This window comes from Ornithorhynchus anatinus, chromosome 3 (assembly GCF_004115215.2).
Source record: "Ornithorhynchus anatinus isolate Pmale09 chromosome 3, mOrnAna1.pri.v4, whole genome shotgun sequence".
Taxonomy (NCBI): Eukaryota; Metazoa; Chordata; class Mammalia; order Monotremata; family Ornithorhynchidae; genus Ornithorhynchus; species Ornithorhynchus anatinus.
In genome coordinates, this window is record NC_041730.1 from 93,485,445 (window position 1) to 93,507,817 (window position 22,373).

The 22,373-nt window shown below is 43.1% G+C and overlaps 1 protein-coding gene across 1 annotated transcript in view; it reads right to left on the reverse strand.

Annotated features, from left to right (window-relative positions):
• Window positions 1-22,373, reverse strand: part of WDR70 (WD repeat domain 70) — a 359,232-nt gene that overhangs the window by 209,226 nt on the left and 127,633 nt on the right. Inside the window, exon 9 of the mRNA XM_029060393.1 lies at window positions 16,644-16,720. Coding sequence (XP_028916226.1) covers window positions 16,644-16,720 — 77 coding nt within the window. The remainder of the gene's footprint in view (window positions 1-16,643; window positions 16,721-22,373) is intronic.

Genomic DNA, 22,373 nt, shown 5'->3' on the forward strand with positions numbered 1-22,373 from the left:
ACAATTATTATTATTATTACAATAAGCACTGAGTATATACTGATTGATTTTTTTTTAAAGCATTTCTTCTGTCATGACAAATAGGGCAACCATCACACTGCTTAGTACAGTGTAGAAGGGGGGAGACAGATATCAAAACAAGTAAGCAGCCATTAATATATATAAATAGAATTATAGATATATACATAAGTGCTGTGGGGTGGGGAGGAAGAGCAAAGGGAATGAGTTAAGGGGATGCAGAAAGGAGGGGGAGCCTAGGAAAAAGAAGGGTTGGTCTGGGAAGGCCTCTTGGAGGAGGTGAGCCTTCGGTAGGGCTTTGAAGGCACTTTAAGTGGCTTACCCACAGTCACAGAGCAGACAAGCAGCACATACAAGATTAGAACCCAGGTCCTTCTGACTCCTAGGCCCGTGCTCTATCTACTAGGCCACGCTGCTTCTAGTCTTCCACACTAGGCTTCCTCTGGCAAATTCACTGGTCCTATTTCCTATATCCCCACGTTTTCTTGTTCTTCCTTCCCGTTCCTAGCCCTAGAGTCCGACATCCATCTTTGTGTCGCCCAGGGAATCCTAGAAAATTCCAGGAAATTCAGACAATTTACAACTCGAGTGATTCAACTGAAAACAATTGCTGATACCCTAAAGCTGTTAATACTAGTTTGCAAGGCACACAGTTGCATTATTATTCCGGTCTCAGCAAATAACGGTCTTAGGAAACATAGGAACCACAGCCTCGAAGAGAATAAACCAACGGTAGACAAGCTAATGCGGATCCAGTACTAAATAAGGTATTTGGTTACAAATGTGATTTGACCACCAGCAGGGTGAAATGATTTATTAAGGAGTTCCCAGAGGATGGGAATTCCCATACTCCAAGAATACTTTAAATAGATAGCTGTGGAGAGAGAGGGTAAAGGGGGTTAGAGGCATGAATCAGGAAAGCTATTTTCTACAGCAAACCAGATGTCAAGTAACCTCCGTCCTGGCTACAGTGACAAATCACACAGCACAGGACTGCTTAATTTCAAGGTTGGCTGCAATTCTGTCTTGTGGAGGGGAAACAAAAAAAAAAGTGAGACAAGGGACACCGAACACCTGCTGTTGGAAAATTTAATAACACCCAGGCCTCCGGTTTGCTCAAGTAAATACCCTCGACAAGTGAGGTAAGGAGACATACAGATAACAAATATTGAGTCGTTGTTCCCTTTTATCCCCTTTATTCACAGGAGTAACAGTCAATGTCTGGAGTGAGACCAACAAAGCACAAATAATACGGCTCGCTTTGGCGGGGAATAAAACTGGTGAGCAAAATAAAGCAAAAAGCTAACATTATTTATTCATTCATTCATTCGATTGTATTTATGGAGCACTTACTGGGTGCAGAGCACTCTACTGAGCGCTTGGAAAGGACAAGAAAGCAATAAAGAGAGACAATCCCTGCCTACAACGGACTCAAATTCCCTCTAATGCAGATATCTTTGATTTTGTGGCAAGTGGGAGTCTATCTACATATATAACTGCCCTTCATGGGATCAAATGGAATTAATTCATTCAATCATATTTATTGAGCACTTACTGCGTGCAGAGCACAGAACTAAGCACTTGGGAGAGTTCATTACAACAATGAACAGTCACTTTCCCAGCCTAAAGTGAGCTTATAGTCTGGGGGCGTTGGGGAGAGACATATATCAATACAAATCAATAGAATACGATTACAGATATGAACATAGGTGCTTTGGAGCTAGAAGCGGGGAAGAGCAAAGGGAGCAAGTCAGGGTAATGCAGAAGGGAGTGGGGGGATAAAGAAAAGTGGGACTTAACTGGGAAGGCCTCTTGGATGAGATGTGATATGCCTTCAATAAGACCTCGAACGGGGGAGAGGGGATGTCTGTCGGAATAGAGGAGGGAGGGTGTTCCAGGCCAGTGGTAGGATGTGGGCTAGGGGTCGGCGGTGAGACAGGAGAGAGCGAGGCACAGTGAGAAGGTCAGCACTAGAGGAGCAAAGTGGGCAGGCTAGGTTGTAGAAGGAGCGAATCGAGGTGAGGTAGGAGGGGGCAAGTCGGTGGAGAGCTTTAAAGCCAATGGTGAGGAGTTTTTGTTTGATGCGGAGGTGGATGGGCAACCACTGGAGTTTTTGGAGGAGCAGGTGGTATGTCCCAAACAGTTCTGTAGAATTTTTGAGAAACAGCATGGCCTCCTGGGATGACCTCAAGCCTTCTGGTCAGAAGGATCTGATAGTACTCCCAGCTTCGCCACCTGTCTGCTGTGTGACCTTAGGCAAGTCCCTCTGTACCTGTTACCTCATCTGTAAAATGGACATGAAGCTTGTGAGTCCCATGTGGGACAGGATATGGGTTCAACCTCATTAGCTTGTACTTACCACAGTGCTTAGTACAGTGTCTGGCACACAGTAAGCATTTAACAAAGACTATTAAAAAAAAATTATTCCTATAACCTTCATCCATGTTACTTGATGCAACTCAATCAACAACTTCCACAAAAAAAAAAAAAACCCATCCTAACACGCAAATGCCCATTTCTGCTAAAATTCAACCAATCCCCAATTTTTGAAGAGTAGTCCTTAATTATTCTAGAGAGTACAAGATAACCCTTTCAGTACAAAGGGAAAGCGGAATTGTTTCTGTATAATCTCAATAGTCTCTCCACAGAGTTACAGAAAACAGCGTGGCTCAGTGGAAAGAGCATGGGCTGGGGACTTAGAGGTCATGGGTTCAATTCCCAGCTCCGCCGCTTGTCAGCTGTGTGATTTTGGGCAAGTCACTTCACTTCTCTGTGCCTCAGTTCCCTCAACTGTAAAATGGGGATTAAGACTGTGAGCCCCACGTGGGACAACCTGATCACCTTATATCCTCCCCAGCGCTTAGAACAGTGCTTTGCACATAGTAAGTGCTTAACAAATGCCATCATCATTATCATCATTATTATTATTATTATCACAGGGGCCTATCATGTCTCCACTTTGTAGAACTAAATTTCTTGCCTATTACTAAAACCAGATTTCCTGTTTGATCAATCTACTTCATAGCTGCCTGCTATCTTCCAAATGTAATTTAAACTACTGGTCCCCACCCCAAATTTTGTCTCTCCATTTATCTTTCCCCTCTTGCACCCCCACACTCACGTTGGCTCAATGTGGTAGGTTACTTTGCCATCCCCTTCTTATTATATCTTTCATGGTCACTTTTGGGAATTCCATCTTTCCACACTACAAGTCTGGAATGACCTGCATCTACCCTAGAGTTCACAGACTTTCTCCCTTTCAAATCTCTCCACGTCTACCCTTAAACTCACGAGATTCCAACAGAGACTCCAGATCAGCTACACGATTCTCAACACTGAACTCTGCCTGTGCCATCCTGACAACTTTTGGATGTGTTTCTTCTCATTAGCTTCAGTAGGTATGCTACCTGTTTAATTTAGATTTAAACCCAATGAACGGAGAAACTGCTCACCTGCTTGGCAGGTGCCTGGCACTGTACTGCTATCGATCAATCGTATTTATTGAGAGCTTACTGTGTGCAGACTTCTGTATTAAGCACTTGGGAGAATGCAAGAATAGACACGCTCCCTGCCCACAACAAGCTAACGATCTAGAGGGGCCTTAGAGTCTATTATGCTAACAAAGTATAAAGCAATTCCCAATACTCAAAGCTGTTGGTCCTGGTCCTTTTGGTAGTGGTACTCATTCATTCATTTATTCATTAGTATTTATTGAGTGTTCACTGTGTGTGATTGGGAGAGTACAATATAACAACAAACAGACACATTCCTTCCCATGAGCCCACAGTGTAGAGGGAGAGACAGACATCAATATAAATAAATAGATTAAAAAAATTACATGTATATACATACGGGCTGTGGGGATGGGAGGGAGGATGAATGAAGGAGCAAATAAGAGTGGCACAGAAGGGAGTGGGAGAAGAAGAGACGAGGGCTTAGTCAGGGAAGCCTTCTTGGAGAAGATGTGTTGTCGATAAGGTTTTGAAGTGAGGGAGAGCAATTATCTGTCTGCTATGAGGAGGAAGGGTGTTCCAGACCAGAGGTAGAATGTGGGCGAGAGGTCGGAGGTGAGACAGACAAGATGGAGGTACAGTGAGAAGGTTGGCATTAGAGAAACAAAGTGTGTGGGCTGGGTTGAAGTAGGCGAGTAGCGAGGTGATGTAGGAGGGGGCAAGGCGATTAAGTGCTTAAAGTCAATGATAGTAGTAGGAATAGTATTTACCAAGCACACACTATGTACAGAGAACTGGACTAAGTTCAGGAAAAGAATACACAGGTGAGAATTAGACCCAGCCTCTAGCCTTCAGGGATGACTCACTTAATATCAAGAGTTGAGCCCCAGATTTCCATTCCTTTTCGGCTGACACCCCTAGAGTCAGAGCAGATGCCTAAATGGATCCAATGAAGGGACCTGGCACAGTTTTGCCAAACACTTGGTTACCAGGGAAGGGAGATAGTGGCACTTATATGAAGAATGTCTTCGATATTATAGCGGTGGTAAAACCCAGGTGATTATGGAGAAGTTGTGAGTGGCTATAGAGATTAAAACTGAGGAACTCTGACCTTCCGCTCCTCATTCAGGATAATTGCTGCTCTCTTTGCTTTCCTAGCTAATAAATCAAGTCCCTGCCTATCTGTTCCTTATCACCTTAACCTCTGTTTTTGCCTTATCCTTCCCTATAGTAGCCATTCCTGTACTGGGGGAAACAAAGGAAAGTGGTTCTTTCCAACCCAGCAGTCGGCATATTCTGCCACTCTGTGGGGGAGAGGGGGAAAAGGGGGCAGGGGGAGGGAAAGAGGGTGATGGAAGGGGGATGGGTAGGTTGGAAAAGAAACAAAAAAAGAGATCAAAGCATTCCTTAGAAAAAATAAGCATGAGCAGCTCTATCTGAATAAGTTGGGAGAAATGATTATTTAAAAAAAAACACAAAAAGTATATAGGACTTTATGGCTTAGTGGATAGAGCATGGGTCTGGGAGTCAGAAGGTCACGGGTTCTAATCCTGGCTCCACCAATTGCCTGCTGTGTGACCCTGGGCAAGTCACTTCACTTCTCTGGACCTCAGTTACCTCACCTGTAAAACTGGGATCACAACTGGGAGCCCCAAATGGGACAGGGATTGTTTCGGACCCAATTTGCTTGTATCCACCCCAGCACTTAGTACATTGACTGGCACATAGTAAGTGCTTAACAGATACCATTATTATTATTAATAATTACAGTGCATGCCCAGGATCAGAAATCAAATTCAAATCCTACCATCTTAGCCCACAGCAGATGGAAGTCACAAAGAGGAGAATGAAAGAGCTGCGTTTAGGGATGGTGACCACAGTGTTTGATGTGCCTGTAGCGTTTACCAGAGATTCTCCTTTGTTCCCAGAACACTACTCTTGCTAAATACTGGTCAGAGTAACCTAAAGGTGCTGAGGGACACTTGCCTCAGTCTCCCTAAAAACGCCTGGAGTTGCACATGCACATCAGAAGGTCAAATTTGGCCTTCAGGTGGCTGTTTATGAACCAGGGACCAGAGAGCATAACTCTAAAACAGAACTAGGATCCGTTTACATAACTTCTGTTATGCGCTCACAGTACTGTCCGAAACTTATTAAATCATTTGCAAATAGAGGAGAAAATGAAATGGCTCTCACCCACAACCGCAGTTGATATTACATCAATCTATTCCACTTTCCAGCACAGATAGGCAGTACTTCAGAAACTCCATCCCCAAACTTAGAATTTGTTGAGGTTTGAAAGCAGGACCATTACACTCATCAATTTTTCTCTCTGAATAGTTTTGCAAGACAATACAAAACTAAGGGTAATTACCAAAAAGCTCTTCTAATTTATTCATTTATTTCCAGGGCAAGGATGTTACTCGCTCCTAATAAACAGTCTCCGTTTATCTAAATAACGGGAGCTAGAAAGAGTTGAATCTTTCCTTTTTCAGGTCTTCCCAGTGGAAGTAACTGGGCCCCTGAAATGCGAACCACAATACTCTGAGACTCCCTGCTGGCAATCCAAGCTACCTGCAATCTTAAACAAAGGTCTAAGTTATCTAATAACCCAATAACTACAAAGTCAAAACTCTATCCAGAGAATTTCTATTTTAACAGCTTGGTCGACTGTTTAACTGGGGGGTGCAGAGGAGGGAGGGAGGAGAGTTTTAAGCCAGCTAACGTTTCTAAGTTTTGTTGTATTAAAATATCCCTCAGGTCTTCTATTTATACAAGCTAGACAAATTTTTAGCCTACTTAGTGTACTTTCACAGTTCCGTTTAGCTGAAAGGAAATGATCCCATGGATAAGAGGCCAATTACAATACTAAACTTTGAGTTGTTCCAAGGTTAGTCCAAAAATACCTTTGAATTTTGCTTTATCTTTCTTAATTGGTCCTATTAATCAATTACTGGGGATATTTTATATTCCTGGTGTAGTGTGGACTTCTCACTTTTTTAAGCCCAATAAACCTTGATTGAATTTTCAGCCCTGAAAAAATATTACTTTGGTTCTATTTCCGTGATTACAGAAGTAGCACGGACTTATGGAAAGAACAGGGGCCTGGGAGTCAGAGGACATGAGTCCTAAAATCCCGCCTCTGCCGCGTGTCTGTTGTGTGAACTTGGGCATGTCGCTTAACTTCTCTGTGCTTCAGTTACCTCACCTGTAAAATGGGAATTAAATCCTTCTCCCTCCTACTTAGATGTGGGATAGGGACTGTGTCCAACCTGATTAACTTGTTTCTACCCTAAGGGTTAGAACAATGCTTAGCATACAGCAAGGATTCAACAAGTATCGTAATCATTTTTAATTACTATGACGGCAAATGGAACTGAGTTCAAGGATGGTCACATTTAATGCAGTTCATGCCAAACTGTGAGGCTGCAAAGCATGTATCTGACACATTATCTTAGGTGGAGACTCCAGTTTATGCACTATGCTCACTATTTTTCTAAATAAATGCTTTTACCAATGAAATGGGAAAATAACAAGACAAGAAAATAAAGACAAAATTATGATCCTTTTGAATCCTTTGAAATTTGATCCTTTCGAAAGGTTATGATCCTTGCAAATAATGGCTCTCTCGACATAGCCATGACGGGATTGGAGCCCTACTGAAAGCTCACCTCCTCCAGGAGGCCTTCCCAGAATGAGCCCCCCTTTTCCTCTGCTCTTCCTCCCCTCCCCATTACCCCGTCTCCCTCCCTCTGCTCTACCCCTCTCCCTGCCACACAGCACTTGTGTATATTTGTATATAGTATTCTATTTATTTTATGTGTATATTTCTACAATTCTATTGATTTTATATTGCTGCTATTGATGCCTGTCTACTTGTTTTGTTCAGTTTTGTTGTCTGTCTCCCCCCTTCTAGACTGTGAGCCCGTTGTTGGATAGGGCTTGTCTCTATTTGATTCCAAATTGTACTTCCCAAGCACTTAGTACAGTGCTCTGCACACAGTAAGCACTCAATAAACACAATTGAATGAATGAATCTTTTATGTATGAAGGAAGGCTCATTCATTCATTCATTCAATTGTATTTATTGAGCATTTACTGTGTGCAGAACACTGTACTAGGTGCTTGGAAAGTACAATACAATAATAAAGAGAGACGATCCCTATCCACAACAGGCTCACAGTCTAGGGGAGAGAGATAGACATCAAACAAGTAGTCACAAAAATTGGGGACTAAGAATCTAAATGGAGGATCTGATTATATCAATTAATCATCTTCATAGAGCACTGTACTAACAGCTTGGGAGAGTACAATATGAAATAGTTGGTACGCACATTCCCTGCCCGCAACAACTTTACAGTCTAAAGGACTGTGGTGCTAAATTTTCACCGCACTCAATTGCATTTTCTTGTCTCCGTCAGTCATGTTCTTGCTGGGGCACGGGGCTCAGTGAGCGAATAGGCAGGTGTAGATACAAACGAGAAGCAGCGTGGCCTAGGGGATAGAGCACAGGCCTGGGAGACAGAAGGACCTGGGTTCCAATTCTGGCTCTGCTACTCGTCTGTGTCGTGACCTTGGCAAGTCACTTTGCTTCTCTGTGCTTCATCTGGAAAATGGGAATGGGGACGCTGAGCCCCACTTTGGACAGGGACTGCTTCCAACCCGATTTGCTTGGATCCACCCAGAGGTTCATGGAATGTCTGGCACAGAGTAAGCTCTTCACAAATACTGTAATTATTATTATTATTGCATACAAGAAGTTTACTTAAAAAACCTACTTAATAATAATAATAATAATGTTGGTATTTTTTAAGCGCTTACTATGTGCAGAGCAGTATTCTAAGCGCTGGGGTAGATACAGGGTAATCAGGTTGTCCCACGTGAGGCTCACAGTCTTAATCCCCGTTTTACAGATGAGGTAACTGAGGCACAGAAAAGTGAAGTGACTTGCCCACAGCCACACAGCTGCCAAGTGGCAGAACTGGGATTCGAGCCCATGACCTCTGACTCCCAAGCCCGGGCTCTTTCCACTGAGCCACGTTGCTTCTCTAAAGAAGGTCACTGCCTACACTGCTTTCACTTACAGCTGAAGTGACCTCAGCAGAATGCCAACGTTACGCAGTAACACCAAAGACCGGCAGGCAGAAGGGAAAATAGCAGCTTCGGTAATGGCTACCACCTTCACAGCCCACATTGCCCTGCTATTTCCAGAATTCTTGCTCCACCTGTCCACACAGCAAGATATCTTCGTTCACTCATTCACTTGGATTTACTGAGCATTTACTGTGTGCAGAGCACTGTACTGAGCGCTGGGGAAAGTACAATAGAGCAATAAAGAGAGACCATTCCTGCCCACAACAAGCTCGCAGTCTAGGACATCTGTCTTCGAATGCAACATTGATGCAGTTTAGGGGTGAATTTCCCAAAAGATCCTGTCAGCTTGAGCCCAGAGTGAGAAATGTTAATGAAAGAATTGGGGGAGGGGAGCATTTGGGGGAAGAAAACAGTAATAAAAAAGTAAAAATATATTAATACTATTAATAATGAGGAGCATCATGGTCTAGTGAAAAGAGCTCGGGGCTGGGTGTCAGGACTCCCGACTCCATCACTTGTTGACTGTGTGACCCCAGGCAAGTCGCTTCACTTCTCTGTGCCTCGGTTACCTCATCTGTAAAATCTGTAATTCAATGTTTGTTCTCCCTCTGCTTAAGGCTTGTGAGCCCCACGTGGAACAGGGACTATGTCTCACCTGGCTAATTTGTACCTCCCCAGCACTTAGTACAGTGTTTGACACCTGGTAAGCACTTCAAATATACAGTAAGAATTATAATAGGCACATTAATTTAAATCCTTGGAAGTCATTTGTACACACTGAAACCAAGTAAACAAAAGGGCAGAATTCCTTGAAGGAGCATCGTGACTTCAAATTGAACCACTACGTCGCTGCATTTGAGAGGAAACTCCCTCTAAGAGCTAAGTAAAAATGGAGCATCAAAGGCATGTGTTAGGGACTAACTGTCAGCAATTCTTTTTCTGAAGGGAAGTCTTGAACACTTTAAAGCAAATCCCTTTTCAGCAGGGAGATTTACAAAACTGTCAACTGTTCAAAACTTCAAATTCACAATACTGAGAAGTTTCATCTATAATGCATTGCATTTGCACATCCCTTTCATTTTCCACACCCCTTGAATACCAGTAATCTCTTTTTAGCTTTACAACTTCCCTGTAAAGTAGGGAGACAGGATTATATAGTTTCCATTTTACAGAGGAACCGGAGCCAAAGAAAAGTTATGTGACTTGCCCAAGAGTACACTGCAGTCCAATGGAACAATTTTAAATAGAACCCACTCCCAGACTCCCAGACCCACACTCTTTCCACTAGACCGAACTGACTCTCCAGTCTATTCTTCACTCCACTGCCCGGCTTCACTCCGCTGCCCGGCTCATCTTCCTGCAGAAACGATCTGGGCATGTCACTCCCCTTCTTAAACAACTCCAGTGGTTGCCTATCGACCTCCGCTCCAAACAAAAACTCCTCACTCTAGGCTTCGAGGCTCTCCATCACCTCGCCCCTTCCTACCTCTCCTCCCTTCTCTCTTTCTACCGCCCACCCTGCACGCTCCGCTCCTCTGCCGCCCACCTCCTCATTTGTATATATTATTTATTACCCTATTTATTCTGTAAATTAGGTGTACATCCTCTTGATTTTATTTATCGTGATTATGTTGTCTTGTTTTTGTTTCATTCTGTTTTGCTCTGCTGTCTGTCTCCCCCGATTAGACTGTGAGCCCGTCACTGGGCAGGGATTGGCTCTATCTGTGGCTGAATTATACATTCCAAGTGCTTAGTACAGAGCTCTGCACATAGTAAGCGCTCAATAAATACTATTGAATGAATGAATCCACTGTCACCTCAGTGCATCAACGGGTGTCCAGGAGTAAAAATGCAATCAAGTCCTCGCACAAGCTAAGGTTAGAGGGCAGCTAAGGAGATTCAACCTCCCCAACCTAAAACCCAAAGAAAACAAATGTTATTTTCAAAATTCTTTTCACCCCTTTGCCTTGCAACAGCTTCTGAGATTTATTTTACGCTGTAGAATTTTCGGGCCACACTTTAAATGACGATGCCTTTGTTGTTGCTCCATTGTGTGTTCTCGGAATTGAGATTTGGTTCATCCTTAGACTTGAAAGGGACCATGAAATTTAAATTTCCCATTTTTAAAATGGGGGTTGCATTAACTTTCTAATGAAATATGTACTGTTAAAAAAAAACCTCCAGACAACTGCCACTATCTTAACACATCACATATTGGATAAAACTGTGAAAGCAGTTATGAGTTCAACTAACAACGAATGTCAGTCTGATGTCTTCTGTAAATAATCGTCTCTATTCTGAATTCCCCAATTTTACTGATTTTTTCCTCATTTCACACAGCTAGCAAGGGTGAGTATTACAACTAAGACTAATCATTTGCCGAAAATACCACCGACCTCTAGAAAACACAGACATTTTCGCCCCTGCAACTTTCCCCTCTGGCGAGTTTCGTGACCCTCTAACTATTTTTGCTCAGGTCAAGTAGTTTGCATCCATTTCAAAGCCTGCGAATCACGAAATACTTCACTTGCTTTTCCAAATGTAGCTTTATAAGATAGAGATCAACACACGGTCCTATCCCCAGTGACATACAAAATGAAACCTTCATAGGTATTCTCGTCCACAAGTGGCCTAAAGTTGACCAGATGCGTGAGTTAAATTTGTCTCTATGAATATGCCGATATAAAATCCCCTAAAAGAATGCACCCCAGAAAACAGTAATCTCTGCAAAAAGCTTCCTATTGTTAGATTTCAGACCATTTCTGAGAGTACTATCTTTTGTGTAAAAAGACATGGTGCTTTTGTCTCGTAAATCATGCATATTCCTATCTCCTGTCACTCTCTCTGCAGGATAATCTGTTGCATTATTGTAATTTTGTTTATAATTTATTAAGGAAAGAATAATTAATTTGATCTTCTCGCTAGATCAAATTCATCTTTATACAGTAATTACCCAGTCTTAATTCTTTACAATTCAAAGGCACAAGCAATGTTTCCTAAAACCTAATGAGAAATTCAAGACAAGACATTCAAAACAGATTCTTAAACCAGTATTTTTGCTCTTGGAGAACCTCTACTCTCAGCAGAGCATCTGATTTTACATTCTGAAGAGCAGGTATTGAAATCAAATTTAAACAGATTCTCAGGAAAACATTAACAACCACTTAAATTTTTTTAAATCTAGCATGGTAAAATTTTACTCTCATTTTTTATTTTAAATCAAAATGATCATTCATCTTAAATATAATTTCTGGAAGTCATGTATCTTAAAATGTATCTCGCAGGATGGTTTAGATCGAAACCATGGGTTATAACAGAAGAAAACAAAAGGGCTGTAATAATAATAATAATAACTGTGGTATTTGTTAAGTGCTCACGATGTGCCAAACACAAGGGCAGATTCCAGATACTCAGATTAGATATAGTTCCTGTTCTACATGGGACTCACAGTCTAAGAACGATAATGGGTATTGAATCCCATTTTAGAGATGAGGGGACTGAGGCATGGAGAAGTTAAGTGACTTGACCAAGGTAACACAACAGACAAGTGGTGGAGCTGGAATTAGAACCCAGGTCCTCTGACTCCCAGGCCCGTAATCTTTCCACTAGGTTACACTGCTTCCATATATATTGCATATATAGTGCACTGTGTAGCAAGTACATATATATATATATATATATAATGTGTATATAAACACACACATATTGTATACAAATCATTAATTCACTATTGATTCCTGTTTCCTCCTGTAATTTGAGATGCCTGGAATGGGTTAAGGTAATTGAATATTAGTTGCCAGTGTTTGTGAATCAACCACTTTTGAATATATTTCAATATTCTCCAAACACAAAAGCACGCCTCTCATCCCTTACCACCTTTACTACATGACAATTTACATTTAAAATGCTTTTTATTTTAGCTGCTCGACCCATTAAAGGTAGAAAAAATTAAGGGACAATCAGATCTTCCATAATATGTGTTTTCATAAATGTCGTTAGGAACTAGGGGAATGCTCTCCCGACAGCAGGAGTCTATCTGGATAGGACAGGATGCAAGTGTTGGAAGAAACATTTGTGTACAACCTGGCAGGACCAGAAATGGCAGAGATATTATAAATTTTCAGGAATGGAGGATCCATCAAGAATGTAATGTTACAGAAGAAGCAGGTGTACTAAATATAAACTCATGATTGTCTAATTTAATATGCAGGAACCCAAGGCCCGGTATTTATGCCAAATATGAATTCAAGGGGTCCTTCCTGCTTGATATGCTGTAAAATGAAAAGGTCTGGTCAAGTGAGGAAATTTTAAACAATGCTCCAAATGGACGTGTATGGAAACTTCCAAACCACCAAGTGGCTACCATCCATAACAATCCCCATTTTCATTCAATGCAGCAGTAGTTCTTTTCAGTTTCTTTTCAAAGTATTTCTTTTCAAAATACAGTTGGGACAAACTATACAGTAATTATTAAATCAGCTAGTGTTTCTTTAAAGTCTTAAAAAATCAGCCTGTGATCACATTGTTTCCCATATTGAAGGCAAGAGTCTTTACAACCAATGCAAATGAATATTTTCAGAAATTAAATCTCCATTTCAAAGGGGAAGTCTTTGACAGTTCAGATGAAACAAAAGATCTCCTAATGCTTTTGTTGTTTTCAACTTGGAAAAATTAAGTGCAGTACTTGCATGCTTGCTCAGGAAGAATGTTGAAGAGTTTATCCGACCAATTCAACCTCGGGCATTGCAAAGCAATCAGTGAAATCAAATTTATCGGTATCTCTAGAGATTGGGGATATCTGACATGAAAATGGTACTGAAAAATTGAGCACTACCCTTTAGTCAAGAAGAAGCATGAGTTTTCTACTCCGTTACACTGGGTTACAAGCGAGGTTAACTTGGGGTTTTAAGTTTTACTTCGTATATATTGCCAAGGAAAACATTTAGAAGAAAGGATTTTGCTGTAAGACAATATCAAATGAAAAGGAATCAGTATGGGAGTAATAAATCTTCATTTTTAAAACTCTATCAGAATTGCAATGAAATATTTTCATTCTTTTTAGAAAGTCCTGATGTGCATTGATTGCCAAATCTAAAACCCTTTAGGGACTTATTTCCTGTTTCTATGGAAAAGAAATAGTATTTTTGTGAATGTTTTGTTTTTCTCCCAACTTCAACATCAGACGACTTACAACAAAAGAGATGATGAGAAATTGTTCTGAATTGTTCAAGACACGTTTACAAAACCAAAATATAAAGAAGATATAAAACACTATTTTCCTAATGATACTGCTGTTTTTTCATTCAGTTTTTTTTTTTTTTTTAAAGAGTATGGCTTTTAAAATGTTTTAAGCAATGTGTTGCATCGGAGGAAAGACCCCAGATGAAACCAGTCAGCTTTTATGGCTGAAAATACACAGATCCGACAAAGGGAATAAAAGCAGAATCCTCCCCATTGTGTTCCACAAAATATACTACCTCTAATCTGGGAAGAGGTACAAAAAGAGGTAGGAACATATCAACCTTTCCTTACTGATTTTGGTTATTACCCTGAAAAGGTGATGATTATGACATGTTATTCTGGCCTTTAAGACTGTGAGCCTGTTATTGGGCAGGGATTGTCTCTATCTGTTGCTGAATTGTACATTCCAAGTGCTTAGTCCAGTGCTCCGCACATAGTAAGCGTTCAATAAATACTACTGAATGAATGAATGAGACTACTGCCTCACTAGGTATGAGCTCTGTTGGTATTAACAGATTTCTTTTATACATTTGAAGGCCAAGTGAAGCAGTAAAAATAGTAATGATAATAAATATGGTATTTAAGTGCTTACTATGTGCCCAGCACTGTTCTAAGCACTGGGGTAGATACAAAGTAATCAGGTTGTCCCACGTGAGGCTCACCGTCTTAATCCCCATTTCACAGATGAGGTAACTGAGGCCCAGAGAAGTGAAGTGGCTTGTCCAAGGTCACACAGCAGACAAGTGGCGGAGCCGGCATTAGAAGCCACGTCCTCTGACTTCCAAGCCTGTGCTCTTTCCACTTAGCCACGCTTCTGTTGTACTCTCTCAAGTACCGCACTCTTTACATAGTCAGCACTCAATAAATCTCTCACGGCTTTGACTACCATCTCTACGCAGATGACACGCAGATCTACATCTCCGCCCCTGTCCTCTCCCCCTCCCTTCAGGCTCGCATCTCCTCCCACCTCCTGGACGTCTCCACCTGGATGTCGGCCCGCCACCTAAAACTCAACGTGAGCAAGACCGAGCTCCTCATCTTCCCTCCCAAACCCGGTCCTCTCCCAGACTTCTCTATCACCGTCGATGGCACGACCATCCTTCCCGTCTCTTGGGCCCACGATCTCGGTGTCATCCTTGACTCGTCTCTCTCATTCACCCCACGCATCCTATCCGTCACCGAGACCTGCCGGTTTCACCTCTACAATATCGCCAAGATCCGCCCTTTCCTCTCCACCCAAACGGCTACCTTACTGCTACGGGCTCTCGTTATATCCCGGCTAGACTACTGTGTCAGCCTTCTCTCTGACCTCCCTTCCTCCTCTCTCGCTCCGCTCCAGTCTATTCTTCACTCCGCTGCCCGGCTCATCTTCCCGCAGAAATGATCTGGGCATGTCACTCCCCTTCTTAAACAACTCCAGTGGTTGCCTATCGACCTCCTCTCCAAACAAAAACTCCTCACTCTAGGCTTCGAGGCTCTACATCACCTCGCCCCTTCCTACCTCTCCTCCCTTCTCTTTTTCTACCACCCACCCCGCATGCTCCGCTCCTCTGCCGCCCACCTCCTCACCGTCCCTCGGTCTCGCCTATCCCGCCGTCGACCCCCGGGCCGCGTCCTCCCGCGGTCCTGGAACGCCCTCCCTCCTCACCTCCGCCAAACTGATTCTCTTCCCCTCTTCAAAACCCTACTTAAAACTCACCTCCTCCAAGAGGCCTTCCCAGACTGAGCTCCTCTTCTCCCTCTACTCCCTCTGCCACCCCCCCTTTTACCTCTCCGCAGCTAAACCCTCTTTTTCCCCTTTTCCCTCTGCTCCTCCACCTCTCCCTTCCCCTCCCCACAGCACTGTACTCGTCCACTCAGCTGTACATATTTCCATTACCCTATTTATTTTGTTAATGAATTGTACATCACCTCGATTCTATTTAGTTGCCATTGTTTTTACGAGATGTTCTTCCCCTCGACTCTATTTATTGCCATCGTTCTTGTCTGTCCGTCTCCCCCGATTAGACTGTAAGCCCGTCAAACGGCAGGGACCGTCTCTATCTGTTGCCGACTTGTTCATCCCAAGCGCTTAGTACAGTGCTCTGCGCATAGTAAGTGCTCAATAAATACTATTGAATGAACGAATGAATGAATACTAGTAATTGATTGAATGACTGGGAGGAGACAGACATCAAGGAGCCACGAGGCCAGGAAGCCACCATTTTGGATCTTTTAGTCCCTTGTGGGAGGTCCTAATAATAATAATTATGATACTTGTTCAGTACTTACTATGTGTCAAGCACTCTGCTAAGCACTGGGGTAGATACGAGTTAATCAAGTTGGGCACAGTCTATGCCCTATATGGGGTTCGCAGTCTCTATCCCCATTTGACAGGTGAGATAACTGGTGCCCAAGTAAATGAAGTGACTTACCCAAGGTCTTGTGGCAGACAAATGGCAGAGCTGGGATTAGAACCCATGACCTTCTGACTCCCAGGCCTGTGCTCTATGCACTCCGCTATCCTGCTAAGAGTCTGGTTTGGGAGGAAAATGGTCTAGAACAGTGCAGAGCGGGAATGGAACAGTGCAAGGCAGGGAGGGGGCAGCGGGTCAGCTGATTTTCCGGCAGCAATTGGATGAAATACCGGGCAGGGCCTCCAGATCCTAGGCTAACCATGAGCAGTTAAAGCATCTTGTAACTCTACTTTTAATACTTTCCGAAGTGCTTAGAACAGTGCTCTGCACATAGTAAGTAGCTCGAGAGTTACCACTGATGATGATTTTAGGCATTGCAGTCATTTGGAACTGGGGGCAAGACTGTGACGTGGCACTAAATATCATTGTATTTCCTACTCACCCATCATTTGAACAAGTCAGAAATTCTTCTTTTATTTTCGGATGCCAACAACCAGTATTCAGCATTGCTGTGTGACCCTAGAAAAAGGCAAAGAAATCAATCAACCCTCAAAAACTACTTTACCTGGCATGTCATAAGGTTTTAGTCTATTCATATCGATTCCTAATTCAGCCCATTTTTTTTAAAGGGTTGCACCCAAAAAAAACAAATAAATCATTTTCTTAATATGTTACCTGGCCTTTGGACGTAGGCCAATTTAGCACATAAGGGTGGTTTAAATTCATTCAGTAGTATTTATTGAGCACTTACTACGTGCAGAGCACTGTACTACGCGCTTGGAATGTACAATTTGGCAACCGATAGAGATAATCCCTGCCCAATAACGGGCTCACTGTCATCCTTTCCATTATTGTCAAAGGGATCAGTGTGCATTTTGAAATGTATTATCTGGAAATGCTTTTATTTTTCTGTGCATCATAGATTTTTTTCTTTTCTGGGGAATTTCCCTTCCCTGTCTTCTATGAAGAGTCTGGCGCACTTGGTAATGAACCCGTGATCAGTTTTAGTTTCAGTGAGTGTCGCTCTCCAACATGAAGCTTGCTCCTCAAAACTAAGATTTGGTGATGGTTAAGTTTCGGTTTGACGCTGGAGTTTAAGACCATTCTCACTGACGCTGAGTCCTAGTCACTGTACAAAACACTGTAGTCTATAGGACTATAAGCTCCATGTGGGCAGGGGTAGTATCTGCCAATCGTATGTTGTATTTTCCCAAGCACTTAATACCATTATCTACACACAGTAAAAGCTCAATTAATACCACTGATTGCCCCAGATTCAGTCCCTAACTTTTCTCTTGCCTACCATGTGATCTTGGACAAAACACTTGACTTTTCTGTGCCTCAGTTTCCTCATCTGCAAAATGTTCGTTCATTCAGTTGTATTTATGGAGCACTTACTGTGTGCGGAGAACTGTACTAAGCACTTGGGAAAGTACAATACAACAATAAACAGTGGCATTCCCTGCTAGCAATGAGCTTACAGTCTAGGGGCGGGGGACGCAGAGAGCAATACCAATAAATAAAATGACAGATATGTACATAAGTGCTGTGGGGAGCAAAGGGAGCAAGTCAGGAAGGCGTAGAAGGGAGTGGGAGATGAGGAAAAGCGGCCTTAGTCTGGGAAGGCCTCTTGGAGGAGACGTGCCTTCAATAAGGCTTTGAAGGGAGGGAGGATAATTTGTAGGATTTGAGGAGGAAGGGTGTTCCAGGCCAGAGGTATGACAGTGCTTTGCACATAGTAAGCTCTTAACAAATGTCATCATCATTATTATTATTATTATGTGGGTTAGGGGTCGGTGGCAAGACAGTGAGATCGAGGCACAGTGAGAAGGTTAGCATTAGAGGAGAGAAGCGTGCGGGCTGGGTTGTAGAAGGAAAGGAGAGAAGTGAGGTAGGAGGAGGCAAGGTGGTGGACTGCTTGAAAGCCAATAGCAAGGAATTCTGTTTGATACAGAGGTGGATGGCAACCACTGGAGTTTTTTGAGGAGGGGGGTGACATGTCCTGAACGGTTTTGTAGAAATGAACAGGGCAGCAGAATGAAACCTAGACTGGAGTGGGGAGAGATAGGAAGCTGGGAGGTCAGCAAGGAGGCTAATGCAGTAATGAATGCAGGATAGGATATGTGCCTGGATTAACGAGGTAGCAGTTTGAATGGAGAGAAAAGATTTTAGCAATGCTGTGAAGGTTGAACCAATGGGATTTAGTGATAGATTGAATACGTAGGTAGGATGAGAGAGAAGAGTGATGGATAATGCCAAAGTAAGAGGCTTGTGAAACAGGAAGGATGGTGGTGCTGTACGCAGTGATGGGAATGGTGGGGGGAGGAGAGGCTTTGGGTGGGAAGTTAAGAAGCTCTGATTTGGACATGTTATGCTAGAGGTCATGGCAGGACATCCAAGTACAGATGTCTTGAAGGCAGGAGGAAATGCAAGACTATAGAGAAGGAGTGAGATCATCCACATGAAGGTGGAAGTTGAAGTCATAGGAGCGAATGAGTTCTCCAAGGAAGTGGGTGTAGATGGAGAATAGAAGGGAATCCAGAACTAAACTCTGAGGGACTATCACAGTCAGGGGGTGGGAGGCAGAGGAGGAGCCCATGAAAGAGACTGAGAATGAGAGGCCACAAATATTGGAGGAGAACCGGGAGAGGATAATGTCAGGGAAGCCAAGGTTGGATAATGTTTCCTGGAAAAGGGGGTGATCGATAGCGTCGAAGACAGCAGATAGGTCAAGGAAGATTAAGATGGAGTAAAAGGAGGAGATAATTAGGAAGAGGAGATAATTCTTTGAGAGGGCAGTTTCGGTGGAAGGAAGGGGACAGAAGATCGGAGGGGGTCAAGGAGAGAAGTGGAGGAGAGGAACTTGAGAACACAGATGTAGAAAACTAGCTCAAGGAATTTGGAGGTGAATGGTACGAGGGAGATGGGGTGATAACTGGAGGGAGCCATGTGGTCAAGGGAGGGTTTTTTTAAGATAGGGGAGACATGAGCATATTTTGAAAGCAGTGAGGAAGAAGTCACTGCAGAGCAAACCGTTGAAAATAGCGGTCAGGGAGGGAGAAAGGAAGGGACAAGTATTTTAATAAGGTGCAAAGGGATGGGGTCGAATGCAAACTTATAGAGAGTAGATTTTGAGAGAAGGCTGGAGATTTCTTGAGATACTCCTGGGAAAGATGGGCGAGCTGAAGGAGGGGCAGGAGGAGGGAGGGACTGGAGAGGATCAGGGGTGATTTTAAGGGGATCACGCCTGATGGCGTCAATTTTCACAAATAAAGTAGGAGGCCAGGTCATTATGGGCGAGGGATGGGGAGGCGGGGGGGGCAGGGGGTTTGAGGAGGGAGTTAAATGTCTGGAACAACTGGCAAGGACAATGGACATGGCTGTCAATAGGATAGAGAAATAATTTTGCCAGGCAGGGGAGAGGGCAGAGTTAAAGCACGCAAGGATGAACTTTAGGTCGATGAGATCAGGCTGATATCTAGTTTTCCACCAGCGGCGCTCTCCAGCTCGTGCACAGGAGCAGAGGACGCAGACTGTGGAGGTGATACAGGGCTGGGTTAGTGGTATGACATCAACAAAGGGATGGGAGAGCGAGAGATTTGAGTTCAGTAGAGATGGTGGACTTGAGGTTGTCAATTTGGTCAACAAGGGAAGGAGGTTTGGGAATGGAGGGTAAACGGGGGATGATGACTTGAGAAAACTGGATGGGGTCCAAAGATCAGAGGTCTCTGTGGAGGAACAGGACAGATCTGTGGGGAGGCGGTGTGTGGGAGAAAAGGCAGATGAGGGGGTTTTGGATGGATAAAGGGATTTCAGAGGTGGTGAGAGTGGAGATTGTAAAGTAAAAATGATGAAATCAAGACTCAACTTGAACAACTTCTGTCAGTGGCTCTGAGTTCAAACCCCTTAAGTCACTGGTAACCTAGATCTTGAGACCAATACTTTTTATCAGTCCTGATCTCTCTCTCTCTCTCTCTCTCTCTCTCTCTCTCTCTCTTTTGAAGAGTTAAGCATTTTCAGTCTCAGAATGAAACTATGCAGGTCTTTATCATCACTGGTGCACTGAGTTATCTGGTCATGTGGTTAGACTGTAAACTCATTATGGGCATGGAACGTCTCTGCTAATTCTGTTGTACTGTACTCTCCTAAGTGCTTAGTACAGTGCTCTGTACATAGCAAGTGCTCAATAAATACCATTGATGAAATGATCAGCAGCTTGGCCTAGAGAATAGAGCAGGGACCTGGGAGTCAGAGGACCTGGGTTCTGATCCCAGCTCTGGAACTTGACTGCTGCATAACCTTGGTCCAGTCTCTTAACTTTTCTGTGCCTCAGTTACCTTTTCTGTAAAATGGGGATTAAGACTGCGAGTCCCATATGAGACACGGACTGTGTCCAACCTGATTATCTTGTATCTACCCCAGGGCTTAATATAATACCAGGTGCACAGTAAATATTTAAATACTCAGTTTCCTCCATCTCCTAGCTTCTTAATCACACTGGAGATGAATGAGACGTTTAAATAGTCATTGATAGAAGGTGAGTATAAACAAAGAAAGAGAAAGAAAAGCTGAGATGGCAGTAATTTCAACTATCCCCCACATGCCATTATAAGAGATTAACCCTGAGATGGAAATCGGAGTAATGCAAACATGGTTGGGCAATTTTACATAATTATATTCAGAGAAGAACTAAGAGAAAAATGAACTGATTGAGCTCATTAAGGCGCTCTCCCCAGTCGCTAAAATCTCCCTTTCCAAATAAGTTCCCAAGAATTTTTTTTCCTTTTTCTTCATAACTGCCCTATGAAGACACAGTGAATCATAAAAAGTCTTTTAAAGGCATTGTGGGGGAAAGATCAATCCATCAATCAGGCATATATAATGTGCACTTACTTTGTGCAGAGCACTGTACTAAGCACTTGGGGGAGAATAACACAACACTAAGACATATTCCCTGCCCATAGCGAGCTTGCAGTCTAGAAGGTAAACAGCACTTTAGCAGCTTGAGCCATGCTTAAGGATGATAGATAGAAAGACAGACGAAAGGATGAAAGATAGAAGTAGAGGGATGGTAATAAGACACAGATTTTCACAGTGGATACATCCTATGTGCTGGGTTAAAACCAAGGACTTCATGTCCTTTCCCACTTTAGGAGCAGGAAGGCAGGACTGCTGGGATAAGTATGTCCCAAAGCAGGTGGTGGGTTGGGTCCAGCCTATTCACTTCCTCTCTCCCATGAAACGACGATTTATCGTGGCAGGAGGGTTGGCGTATGCTGGTGAGGCTTAGAGCTAGGCCATATAGGGCTACCCATAATGGAAAGGTCTAAGCCACAGTGTCGGAGAAAGTCGATTCACCTGTGCTGGGCAGCAGCGGACGGGGAAAGAGTCAAAGGTGGATGATCAACTGATCGAAACTGATCAAAGACTACGGCAGAGACGCAAGGTTTTACTGCACGGAAGAAGGCAATGGCAAACCACTTCTGTATCTTTACCAAGAAAACTCTATGGCTACACAAATCAGAAGGGCTTTATAACAGAAGATGGCATGTTCTGAAGAAGGTGTCCACGGAGTCGGTATGTGCCGGAAACGACTCATCGGCATTTGAAGAAGAATGCATCTCCTAAGTGATCTAGCTTCGGATCCACTACAACACCAAGCACCCCAAAATGATATGCCTTTATGGATAAAGCACCTTCTGAGAAAAGCAAATAATTAAAAGGGCCAAGAAAGTAATCTCTCCCCATCCATCCACCAAACTAGCACACTTTCCCCCTTCAAAGTTCTACTGAAAGCTCACCTCTTATAGGAGAATTTCCCAGACTAAGCCCCCCTTTTCCTCTGCTCCCCCTTCTTTCCCCACTCCCTCCCTCTGCTCTAGCCCCCTCTCTGCCCCATATCACTTGTATATATATGTATATATTTATTATTCTACTTATTCTATTAATGATGTGTATATATCTGTAATTCTATTTATTTAAATTGATGCCCTCTTATTTGTTTTGTTGTCCGTCTCCCCACTTCTAGACTGTGAGCCCATTGTGGGCAGGGATTGTCTCTGTTGCTGAATTGTACTTTCCAAGCACTCAGTACTGTACTCTGCAAACAGTAAGCGCTCAGTATATATGACTGAATGATGAATCAATCAATCAGTCAATCAAAGGTATTCTT